Source organism: Galeopterus variegatus, unplaced genomic scaffold (genome assembly GCF_000696425.1).
Source record: "Galeopterus variegatus unplaced genomic scaffold, G_variegatus-3.0.2 Scaffold95, whole genome shotgun sequence".
NCBI lineage: Eukaryota > Metazoa > Chordata > Mammalia > Dermoptera > Cynocephalidae > Galeopterus > Galeopterus variegatus.
In genome coordinates, this window is record NW_007726206.1 from 709831 (window position 1) to 720999 (window position 11169).

The following is an 11169-nucleotide window of genomic DNA, read 5'->3' on the forward strand; positions in this document are numbered from 1 at the left end:
AACTCTAAAGTGCACCTTGTTTTTGCATCATAATGTCTCTTACAATCATGGCATTCTGCAGCAGCTGGGGGTGCTTGTCATTGCCTGTGCATAAACTTGGTCAGGTGAGTTCTGTGCCTCCTCTTTCCTACATATATTCAGTTTAATTGCTGTTTGAAATGTCTTCAGAAAGGTTACACTGTGGTTTAGCATTTAAACACAGTTATTATGTATACAGAAAGGCGTGAAAGCAGAAGCATAGCAAGAATTTGTTATTAGCGAAGCAGTTATCATTGAAGAATGACCACAATTCCATATTTTCTTGCAGACCAACCACCAAGCGTTTTGTGGGACCTAAGAAAGGAAGAGCCCCACAAGTAGATGCAACTGCGTCGTGTTGTTTTATTACTGAGAAAAGGGCAAAATGATGCTAGTCACACGTGAAGCATGAAACACCTGCAATTAGCTTACAGAATGAATATCCGAGGCTTGGAAAGAAATACTGGAAATGATAGTGGACAATCTTTTAAGAAATGGTATGTCACCAATGTTCCTGATAGCACAGAGGTGACGCTATGTAGAAAAACATCAAGGACTCTGGGTCGAAAAGGGATTCAGGAAAGTTGGACTCTGTGAAGAAATTTTGGGACTATTTTAGCCAATTTGTTTTACCATCATTTCCTTTTTTATGCATGCACAAGATATCTAAATAAATCTAAAATATTTTTTCAATAAATAAAATAAAAATTGCTAAATGGTACGAAAGTATTTTTTGGTCATTTTCCTTCTCTGACATTTAAAAAAATTATTATTTTTAATTGTAGTAAAATACACATAAGTAAAACTTACCTTCTTAACCATTCTTAAGTGCACAGTTCAATGGTATTAAGTATGTTCACACTGTTGTGCATCCATCACCAAGAAAGCAATTTTGTTATATTCTAATTAATAGTGCATCCATCACAGATGCATAGGTGGGGCTGGCGGTTAGCTCAGATGGTCAGAACGCGGTGCTGATAACGCCAAGGTCAAGGGATCAGATCCGTGTACTAGCCAGCTGCCAAAAACAGAAAAGAAAACAACACTGCATAGATGCACAGGTGGCAGCTTAGACTTCCTAAGACACCATGTACAGTCATCGTAGACAAAATATAGCCGTCCCCACCCTCCAGCCCCTGGGGGAGCCCTGCCACTCACCCGGAACCACAGCACAAGCCCCACTTGCTTTGACAGGAAGGCTCGTAGGGAAAGTCGAATGCGAAGCATGGGCAAGTGTGGGGACACAGGCTTGGCTGGCCCCTTCCCTTCCTCGGGGCCAGACCCTGACGGCCTCTGTGAGCTGGGTGACCCAGCAAGTCACAGTCTCTCCAGACTTCATGTTCTGATCTGTAAAATGAGATCTGTAGATAGGCTAGATGATCTCTAAGATCCTATCAGGTTCAATGTCTATAACTGTGCGACTGAATGACCACACACACACACGCACACACACACGCACGCACACACGCACGCACACACACATGCACACACACGCGCGCGCGCACACGCACACGCACACACACGCACACACACACACACACGCACGCCACAAACTTACACAAAGTTGGGTTGGGGCTTTGTGAGCTACAAAGAGAAGCGGTAACACCTATTCTGGGTCTATCGGGAGATAAGATATTTTTACCTGACTGGGTTAAGGGTGGTCCTGCCCAAAATCAAGGGTCAGTGGGCTGCCCTCTCAAGATCATGAACACCTTGACCAAAGAAGAGAGACCAAGGGCGCACATCAACTTAGTGGTTGAGGGTGGATTTGTAAACCATTGACACAACTTCCGCTCATATGAGACCAGAGGGGAAGACTTTCCAGGGACCCCTGCGGCTCAGGCCTGAACTTAGCCAGTTGGTGTGGACTGTATGTCCAAGGGCCAGGAGAAATGATACATGAAGCCACAGAAGCAGGGAATGGGGAAGGCACATTCCCTGAGTGGGGGCAGAGACACAGCCATGCTGACCTCTCTGGGTCCTTGTCTCTTTCTATGGCTCAACCTGGAGGTGGGTCCCAGATACCCTTCATGACACGGGGTTGGGGGCCCTTCTCCCTCTGAATGTCTTCCTAGACTATCTGGAATGCCTGAAGTTGGGGAGGGATGGCTGAGGGTGTCATGTACCTATGTGTCAGGCACTGTTCTAGGCACTGGAAATACATCAGAGAACAAAACCCACAAGAATCCCTGCTCTTTTGGAGCTTCTGTTTGGGCCACTTTTTTTTCTTTCTTCCTCCCCCTCTTCCTCCCCTTCCTCCATAGCAGGAGTCACAAGTCCTGATACATATGTGTATGATGCATTCTCGGTTGCAAAATACTTTCCCATTCATTGTCTTACTGTATTCTCAAAACAACTCTGTGGGGTAGGTATCATTACTCGCATCACCCAGACGAGGAAACTGAGGCTCAGAGTGTGACTCGGCAGTGTAGGATTTGGTGGGAAGCTCTCCAGACCAGGTTCCAGCCTCAGCTCAGCCACTAACTTTCTGGACCACCTTGGATAAGTCACTTGCCCTCCCGGGGCCTCAGTTTCCCCCTTGCAATACAACACAAGGAACTCCACTCTATAGATTCCAATCCTCCCAGATTTCTGTTCCTGGGACTGTGACTCGCCCGTGGACCGGCTGGACAGGGGGTATAGTCAGGTCCAGAAGTCCGTCCTTGCGACCCCACTTAGAGCCTGGCCCTGCCTTTAGGTTCCCAGGAGAGGGAGCCAGCTGGAGGGTTGAGACAGGGGTCTGTGAGTGGGGCCAGGGGAACTCCCAGACCTGAGTGTCTCCTGGACCCCAGCGGCCACAGCAGCATTGATAGCAGGACGTGGCGTTTCCTGAACACTGCGCTGAGTGGGCACCAAGGCCTGAGAGCTGCTTATCAGGCATCATAGCCTCCCTCAGCCTACACAGCTCACTGCCCCACAGAAATGTCTTCCCCCTGTGGCCTGGGTGGCTCTGAGGTGCCTAGAGCCTGTCACAGCTTCTGGGACCCTGACATGTGAGTTTGGGGAGATCTGTCCTCGTCAGAGTACAAATGATACTATCGGTAAAGGCTGATATTAACCAACCATTTACCATGGGCCACATGCTGCTCTGAACACTTTACATACGTTAGATCATTTAATCTAAACCCCATTCCCATGAGGTAGGTTTTATCATCCCCATTCTACACAGAAAGACAAGAAAGGTTAATCACAGTGATGACGAGGGCGATGCTAGAACGAAAGCCCTCGGCTTCCTCAGTCGACCCCAGGCTGACTCCATCACCCAGGGCCAGGGCCCCAACACCACGGAACCCAGCTCCTGCCTCCAGGGTAAGGGGGCTGCTGCTTGGCTGGGGTTCCAGGGAGGAGGTGAAGCTTAGTGGCTTACGGGTGATTAACTGCAGGAGAGCAAACGCAGAAGAGACACAGAAGCTTTATGCCTTGGAAATTGTCACAAGCCAACCAGTTGTTTTCCATCCCCTTCAAGAAGGAATAACTGGAGGTTGAACAGCAGAAGGAACTTCCCAGTCACTGAAGGGGTAGCTTTGACCATTTACCTTGTGGTCACTTTTGGGTGAGGTGCTGCTCCTGCCTTGGCCAACAGTTTCGGTGAGAGAGAGGGCACTGGACACGTTCCCCTACAGAGGTTCCCATTCACAGAACCCTGTGGGGGTTGGGGGAGACCCTGAGGCAGCAGCCCTGGGGTAACCCAGGGAACAAACACGGAAAACCAGGGGACGTCATTCCTTATCTGGAGCTCATTAATGGGGAACATTGGTCAGCTGTGAAGGCCAAGATGGGGTGATAGGCATGTGGGTGGGCAGGGGTGGGGAGTGGGGCAGAGGCAGCCACAGGGAGAAGAGGTATAGGCTTGAACTCCACCTCTGCCTCATATGCCCAGATCCAGGATGGAAGGACCCTATAAATGCCCACAGTCCAGCCTCCCCAGAGGCCCTGAGAGAGGGAGTGAGAGAGTGAGAGAGAGAGACAGAGCGCGCCACAGCCTCCCGGCCCTGAGACTGCTGGGCCAGTCCACGGGAGCATGTGGGAGCTCCGGTCCATAGCCTTCTCCAGAGCCGTGTTCGCAGAGTTCCTGGCCACACTCCTCTTCGTCTTCTTTGGCCTTGGCTCGGCCCTCAATTGGCCACAGGCCCTTCCTTCTGTGCTGCAGATCTCAATGGCGTTCGGCCTAGGTATCAGCACCCTAGTGCAGGCTCTGGGCCACGTCAGCGGGGCCCACATCAACCCTGCTGTGACTGTGGCCTTCCTGGTGGGCTGCCATGTCTCTTTTCTCCGAGCTGCCTTCTATGTGGCTGCCCAGCTGCTGGGGGCCGTGGCGGGGGCTGCTCTGCTCCATGAGATCACACCGGCAGACATCCGCGGGGACCTGGCTGTCAATGCTGTGAGTAGACAGATCTTTGCCGCTGGGGAAGATCCTGGGGAATGCCTCATAAAGGATGAGATGGAAGGGACTGGCTGTGGATGAGGGGCTAGGTGGAGAGAGAGAGACAGAGACAGAGACAGAGAGACAGAGATAGATAGAGAGAGAGAGAGAGACAGAGAGACAGAGAGAGAGGCTAGAGCCAAGAACACAGCCACCTTAGGAGAACTGGGGTAGAAGGAGGGATAATGTCAGAGCAGAGGCAAGAACAAAGGGTCTGCTGGTGCCTTCTGTCCTGAGCCTCGGGAAGAAGACAGCATGAAGGTTTCTGTTGCACTGGATGCCCGCACTACAGAGGACGGGGCTAGAACTTGGCAGGTTCAGGATCTCAAAGCAGACGTGCTTTCTGAGCTGCGGGAAGGCTTGGAGTGCTAGTCACAAGAGTCTTCTAGAGAGAACATCTCTTCAGCATCGACTGTGTGCAGCCCCATGGCAGGTGCTCCTCACAGGCCACAGCCCTGCGAGGTAGGGATGGGCATACTCATTTCTTAAGGCCGTGAAAACTGAGGCTCAGAGAGGGGAAGCGCCATGATCTTTCCACCTGACCGACGTTCCCTCCCTGAGCCATCGTCTAAGCCTTGCTTTGCAAACAAGGAAACTGAGGCTCAGAGAAGGGAAGTGATAGGCCGAAAGTTCTGCCATTTGTCAATACCAGAGAAAGCACCTTGAGGAGAGCTGCAGGGGCAAGGCATCTCCAGAAGAAGATCCCCAGAGCCCGTGAGCCAGCTGCCGATTACATGGTATGGTGGCTAATTAGGCACCTTGGTACTTTGGGAGCTGAGGGTGATGCCATGGCCCCTCCTCCCTCCCACCGCCTTCTTCTCTCCTGGGTCTGTGCAGGGCCTGGGAATCCGAGGTGCATGGGTCAGGAGGGGTGACCTGTGCTCCCTCAGCATAACCCTCACTCGGCAGCCCCACCTCCAACAAAGACAGCAAGTGCCTTTTGTGCCTCAGTCTCCTGCGTTCCTTGGCCTGCTCCATCCCCGGGCCACTGAGTAAGAGCCCTGACATCTCTGAAGAGTCCTGCACAGTCTATGGCCATCCCCTCCTCTGCACAGGTGGCCCTTCCTCATGCAAGGGGCAGAGGTGCTGCCATTGGGGAACTTCCCTCTTCTTGGCCCTGCTAGACTGGCCAAGGTGGTGGACAGACTGAGAACAAAGTTAGTTCAGTTCGCAACGAGGAGAGGTCCAGTTAGACTGAAAGAGGAACTTCGTAAGAGCGTGGCCAAGAAACTCCTTCTCTAATAGCACGGCATCGAGGGCACTAAGATCCCATGCGGAACATGCAGTCCTTCTCCATCATTTTATAGCCGACTGGGGCCCTCAGAAGGTATGGGTCTGGGAAAGCTCCTCCAAGCTATTGCTCAGCATTTACCATCTTGAGGAACTGGGGAGAACCGTACCTGGCTGGAATGGGGCAGCAGGGGGGCTGACTTACCCTGAGACTAGGGAGAGCTGGATGACCTCAAGGTCAGCCAGACTGGCCCCCAGGAAGTTACCTTTGATGTGTACCTGCCCTGCGCCAGGCCAGATGGCCACTCATCCTTGATACAGCACTCTAGGTAAATTCTGTGTTCCCCTGACCCTGAGTGGTAAATTAAGACTCAGCATTCAATTGACACAAATCACAGAACCATAGATGGTGCACCTGGAAATGGACCCAGAGCTATCTGACACTAAATCCATGCCATCTCCCTCAGAGCAGCCATTTACCAGCAGGAATGGGGCTTGGGCTCTACCCTTGTCATTTCCAGTCCTCATACAGTCCTCCAGAATCCATTCTGAAATCCCCATTTTACAGAAGGAGAAACTGAGGCCAAAGTAATACAGTCTCACAGCAAGTCAGCAAGTCAGAGGCCTCTGAAGCACCTGTCTCCAAAGCACTTTTCACTGTCCTCTAGAAGCTCTGACATTGGACAACACAAGAGGGATTGAGGTTAGATCCCAGAGGGACCCACGAATGCCAGCCTGGCTAGGACCCAGGGGTGGGGGTCTAGGGCCTAGAGAAGGAGCGTGGGAGCTAAGAGCTGTCACAGCTCCACCCAGTGCAGAGCGCAGCCCCAAAGGGCAGGGCGTAGGGTACAGGGTGACAAAACCCAGGGAGAAATCCAGTGCTGGGTGTGGCCCAATTATGAAACCACCTCTTTGCTCAGCCCCAAGTTCTCTCCTTCCCCTAGGCAGGGTCTGCTGGGACCATGGGCACCCCACATGGGTGTGGAAGCAGTGCAATACAGAGCTCCAGCACCCCCATCCCAACCTCCGCAGGGTGTGCAGAGAGCAACCACAGGGAAAAACTGAGGCCTGAGACGCAGTGGGGAACAGGCAAAGAAAGTTTAGGGAAAAGAGCCGTGTGCTGGACTCATGGGGGGAAGAACACACTAAGACCATCCCCAGAGCCATTTGACCCCAGGAAGAAAGACCGCAGGCCTGTCGTACCAGTGTCTCAGGGCCTGGAGAGAGGAAGTCCTTCCTGTTCCCTGGCCCACTGCTCCTGCTGCAGCCGAGCCAAGCCCTCTTCCCTTCTTGTTCTTCAGGAAACAGAAATTCTGGATCTCAGCATCCTTTTCCTCTCACGCTGTAGGCACACAACATCAGCCCCCAAAGTCAGTTTTCTTTCTTTTGGCGGGGGGATCATGGGCAGTCCTGGGGACCATCCCCCTGCCTTTGGGCCAGGACCCAGGAAGAAGGCAGGTGACTCTAGCTAAGGTATCTGGCAGGTCCAGGAATTCTGGCCCCCAGCCCAGGCCTCCTTGGAGCCACGACAGCCAGAGGGGGAGCAGGCTCAGTGTTCCCTCCACCCACCCCCTCTCTGTCCCCAGCTCAGCAACAACACGACAGCTGGCCAGGCCGTGACCGTGGAGCTCTTCCTGACCCTGCAGCTGGTGCTCTGCATCTTTGCTTCCACCGATGAGCGCCGTGGAGACAATCTGGGCACCCCTGCCCTCTCTATTGGCTTCTCTGTGGCCCTGGGCCACCTCCTTGGGGTAGGTTATGGCCACAGTCCCAGCCTTTCTGGAGGGACCACACAGACCACTCTAGAGACAGACACCCAGAACCCCTAAAAATGACAGACACAAAGACCCCAAGAGGGACAGATACAAAGAACCCCCAAAAGGGACAGGGAGCCTAAAGGGTTTGGCTCCTAAATACCCCAGAGGAACGGATATCACTCCAGCCCCAGTGTTTAGAGCACTGCAAATAAAACATGAAGTTAATTGTCCATCCCAGGATTCCCTTTAGGCTGAGGTTAAGCATTGGAAGAGGGGAGAAGGACTCCCTGTCCTTTCCTCACCTCCCTTCTCTCCTTGACCCCACCTCCCATTATAGATCCACTATACTGGCTGCTCCATGAATCCTGCCCGCTCCCTGGCTCCAGCCGTTGTCATTGGCAAGTTTGATGACCACTGGGTAATGAAACCCCCCTGCCCTCCCCTTCCCTAGAAAGCCATTTCAGAGGGAGAACAGGGCTGGAATAGAGTAGGGGGAGCCTCAGCAGCTGTGCCACAAAACCTCCTCCTGGAGTCCTGGGAGCCTTGGGTTCCACCCTCAGGTCTGATGCCAAAGACTCAGTTTCCACATCTGAGAATGAGGATAACAACAGTTCTTACCTCATCGGCTTCTTGGGAAGATTAAGTGAGGTTACCCATGTAAAACAGATAGCATAGCGCCTGGCACTTAGAACTCAAGAAATGGTAATATTTATACTAGCTAAGACTTTTATTATTATTATTATTTAGCACTTGTCTAGTGCTTAGTGTGTGTTAGGCATTGTTCTAAGTATTTTGCAAATATTAACAAATTTAGTTTTCACAACCCCCCAGGAGGTAGGCACTAGTATAATGAAAGGAAACTAAAGCACAGAGAGAACAGGTAACTTGTCCAAGTTCACACAGGAAGTAAGTAGTGGAATCGGAATTCACACCCAGGCAGTCTGCTTCTAAGGATTCTCACCCCTGACCCTCACACTAACAGGTCTTCCCCAACAGCTCGTGTTGTGGTTGCTAATTACATGAATAAGTACTTTATTATATTAATGGCACGTGAAGTGGGGAGAGGAGTGTCCTGGGCCAGACTGTGTCACGGCCTCCCCTGCATGGTGCCAGCCCCCTCTCTGCTCTTCCCCAGGTCTTCTGGATCGGACCCCTGGTCGGCGCCATCCTGGGCTCCCTCCTTTACAACTACGTGCTGTTCCCCCCAGCCAAGAGCCTGTCGGAGTGTCTGGCAGTGCTTAAGGGTCTGGAGCCAGACACTGACTGGGAGGAGCGCGAGGTGCGACGGCGGCAGTCGGTGGAGCTGCATTCGCCACAGAGCCTGCCACGGGGCAGCAAGGCCTGATTGCGTCTCCAAGGCCCCGACTGACCGCCTGTGGGGCCGAGGAGGCGCCTCGGGCTCGGGGACACCCGCCACCACTGCCAGGCCCGGGCCCAACCCAAGGCCAAAGGGCCCACCCCGTCCCTACTCTCCTCTAGATCTGAAGCTGGCCCCCAGTGCAGAGTAGCTACTTCCAGGATGTGCACCGCCAGCGCCCTGAGCAGGCAGGAAGGGGGCAACGGGGTAGTGGTGAGCCTGGGAGATCCCCTGCCCTGAGGCTGCCAGGGCCAATGATCAACCCTCTGGCCCCTTGCCAGAACTGGGTAGGAGGGGACTGAGCTGGGGAGGTAGGGAAGAGAAAAGTTCTGGAGAACTTGCATCGAGGTACTGGGTGGGGAGTGTGCAGACTCCAACCTTCGGGGGTCTGGGAATGGTGTGTATGGTTTTGCTAGTGTGCAAATGTGTGTTTATCCCTGAATGCCCCTCTGTCCTCAAGTGCAGGGTTGTGCATGCCCCTAAGTGTGAACAGGTGTGCCTCTGGTAGTGAAAGTGTGCACAGCTGGGGTCTTCTCCCTCGCCCCCTTTGGCCCCTTCCTCTCCCACCTGCAGTAAATCCACTTCCTCTACAGTGGATGAGTTCTCAATGCCAGTCATCCCCAGGAGAAGGGGAAGGGAAGGGCATGAGGCCACTTTGAGAGGGCTGAAGGGAGGGCCCTGATTCCACCCCCTACTCTGCCCCTCCTGGAAAATCCCCCAGAGCTGCAGCACTGGGCCCCAAGACTTGGCAGGATCCATTGCTGAAGGCAGGGAGGTGTCAGCCAGAGGACAGCTCCCCTAGAAATGGCCTCTGGGAAAAGAAGGGTGGGTGGCCAAGGATTTTCTTTCCACCCTGAGGAAGGATCTCTCTAAAGGGGTAAGCAGGCATATGTGTGCACACCTGCATGTGTGTGTGCACACAACCTCCATCTCCAAGGGGCCCCAGACCCAGAGATTAGCTTCCCACCTGGGCAGAGAAAACAAAAGCGCTTTGTGGGCCCCTGGCCTTTGTCTTGGGAGAGGGGGAGATTTGCAACTAGACACTTCTTGAAAGGAGACACTCAGTTTCGCAAGTGAGCCCTCTCACCCAGCACACACCTATGGCTGGCTGGGCAAGGCACACAGGCATGCAACCACCGGCACCTGGCAACACCCCTCCATCACCCATGCCACTCTCCCATCCCCCCAGGCAGCAGCTCCTCCTCCCCAGGAATCTGTTCCCTCCCTCCCTTCCTCCCTTCAGCCCATGCTCCCCCTTTCTGGCTCTCACCATCAGACAGTTATTGTGGCCAGAGGCTGCGGCTCTCAAGACCAGAGAAGAGAAATGACTTGTCCAGACAGAGGCAAGAATGAGTCTAGAACCCAGGCTTCTAAATTTCTAGGCCAGTGCGATTGCTCTCGAGTGAGATTAACTGGGATTAAGTGAGATGATGCATGTAAAGATGCTATGTGAACTGTAATTCTTAATACCATTTATCACGCATTATTAGGATCATTGTCATTATTTCTGCTTCCTGGGGGGAGAATGCAGAAGGGGCCTGACCTCAGCCTTTTTTACTTCCTTTAGTTGGTGGTGAAAGCAAAGCAGAGTCCTGTGAGCCCCAAGATCTAGGCAGAAGGAGATGGGTTTGGGCTGGCCCCATCCTGATCCAGCCTCAACCTCTTCTTACCCTGAGCGCACACTGGCTGTTCTCCCACTTCCTTCTTCCCACCCCCAGACCCATCTATTTCTTCTCTCCCTCTCCAGCCTGCTGCATAACTGAGGATCCCACCTTGAGCCCCTTCTCCATGCTCTCTGTCATCCCCAGGCTTCTGAGGCTTTTGTCAGTGTCTATCCCACATTGTACCAGCACCCAGTGTGCACCAACTCTGAGTCTCTAGCCTCTTCTTCCCCTCCGCTCCCCTCAGAGATGGGCTGTGCATAAGAAACCTCTCTGTAATTGTGCTCCCCCTCACCTATGCTCTTTTCTGTCTTTCTTGACCAAAGCTCTCTGGGGTCAGAAAAGGGCTGCTCTGGCCCATAGGTACTATGGAGAGGACTCTCCCAAACCCCACCAGCTAGTGACAGTCACCTGGCCTCACTGCTGGGGTAGGCGTGGAGTCAGAAACCAAGGTGACCTCTGGGGCTGTCCTCCTGGTAACTGAGTATCCTTGCTTTCGGAGTTCAAAGCAAGGCACTGAGCTGTGAGCCCAGCCTGGATGTGTCTCAGGTACCTCATCCCTACCCCACCTTACCCCAATTCTAGAAGGTGCCAAGAATTTCTCTGTTCTACTTCCTGGATTGCATCTCACCCAAAACTAAATGTGGGATCCCCACCACTTCCAGCCCTATTGCCCAGAATAGGGTCAGAGATCCTTCAAGTGATGGAGGTGAAGGGAAATTG

The 11169-nt window shown here is 53.1% G+C and overlaps 1 protein-coding gene across 1 annotated transcript; it reads left to right on the forward strand.

The window, feature by feature from the left end:
* The first annotated feature begins 3982 nt into the window (after nt 1-3982).
* AQP2 (aquaporin 2 (collecting duct)) lies at nt 3983-8777 on the forward strand. The gene is made up of 4 exons (XM_008582946.1): nt 3983-4399; nt 7258-7422; nt 7766-7846; nt 8564-8777. Exons 1-4 carry the CDS (start codon nt 4040-4042, stop codon nt 8771-8773), a joined length of 816 nt encoding a protein of 271 aa, XP_008581168.1. The 5' UTR covers nt 3983-4039; the 3' UTR covers nt 8774-8777.
* The last annotated feature ends 2392 nt before the right edge of the window (nt 8778-11169 follow it).

What these genes read in the sequence shown, in the direction of transcription:
- AQP2 (XM_008582946.1), top strand. Translation starts at nt 4,040, where the DNA reads ATGTGGGAGCTCCGGTCCATAGCCTTCTCCAGAGCCGTGTTCGCAGAG. An exon ending in GGGACCTGGCTGTCAATGCT is followed by an intron (nt 4,400 to 7,257) that starts GTGAGTAGACAG and finishes CTCTGTCCCCAG; the next exon opens with CTCAGCAACAACACGACAGC. An exon ending in GCAAGTTTGATGACCACTGG is followed by an intron (nt 7,847 to 8,563) that starts GTAATGAAACCC and finishes GCTCTTCCCCAG; the next exon opens with GTCTTCTGGATCGGACCCCT.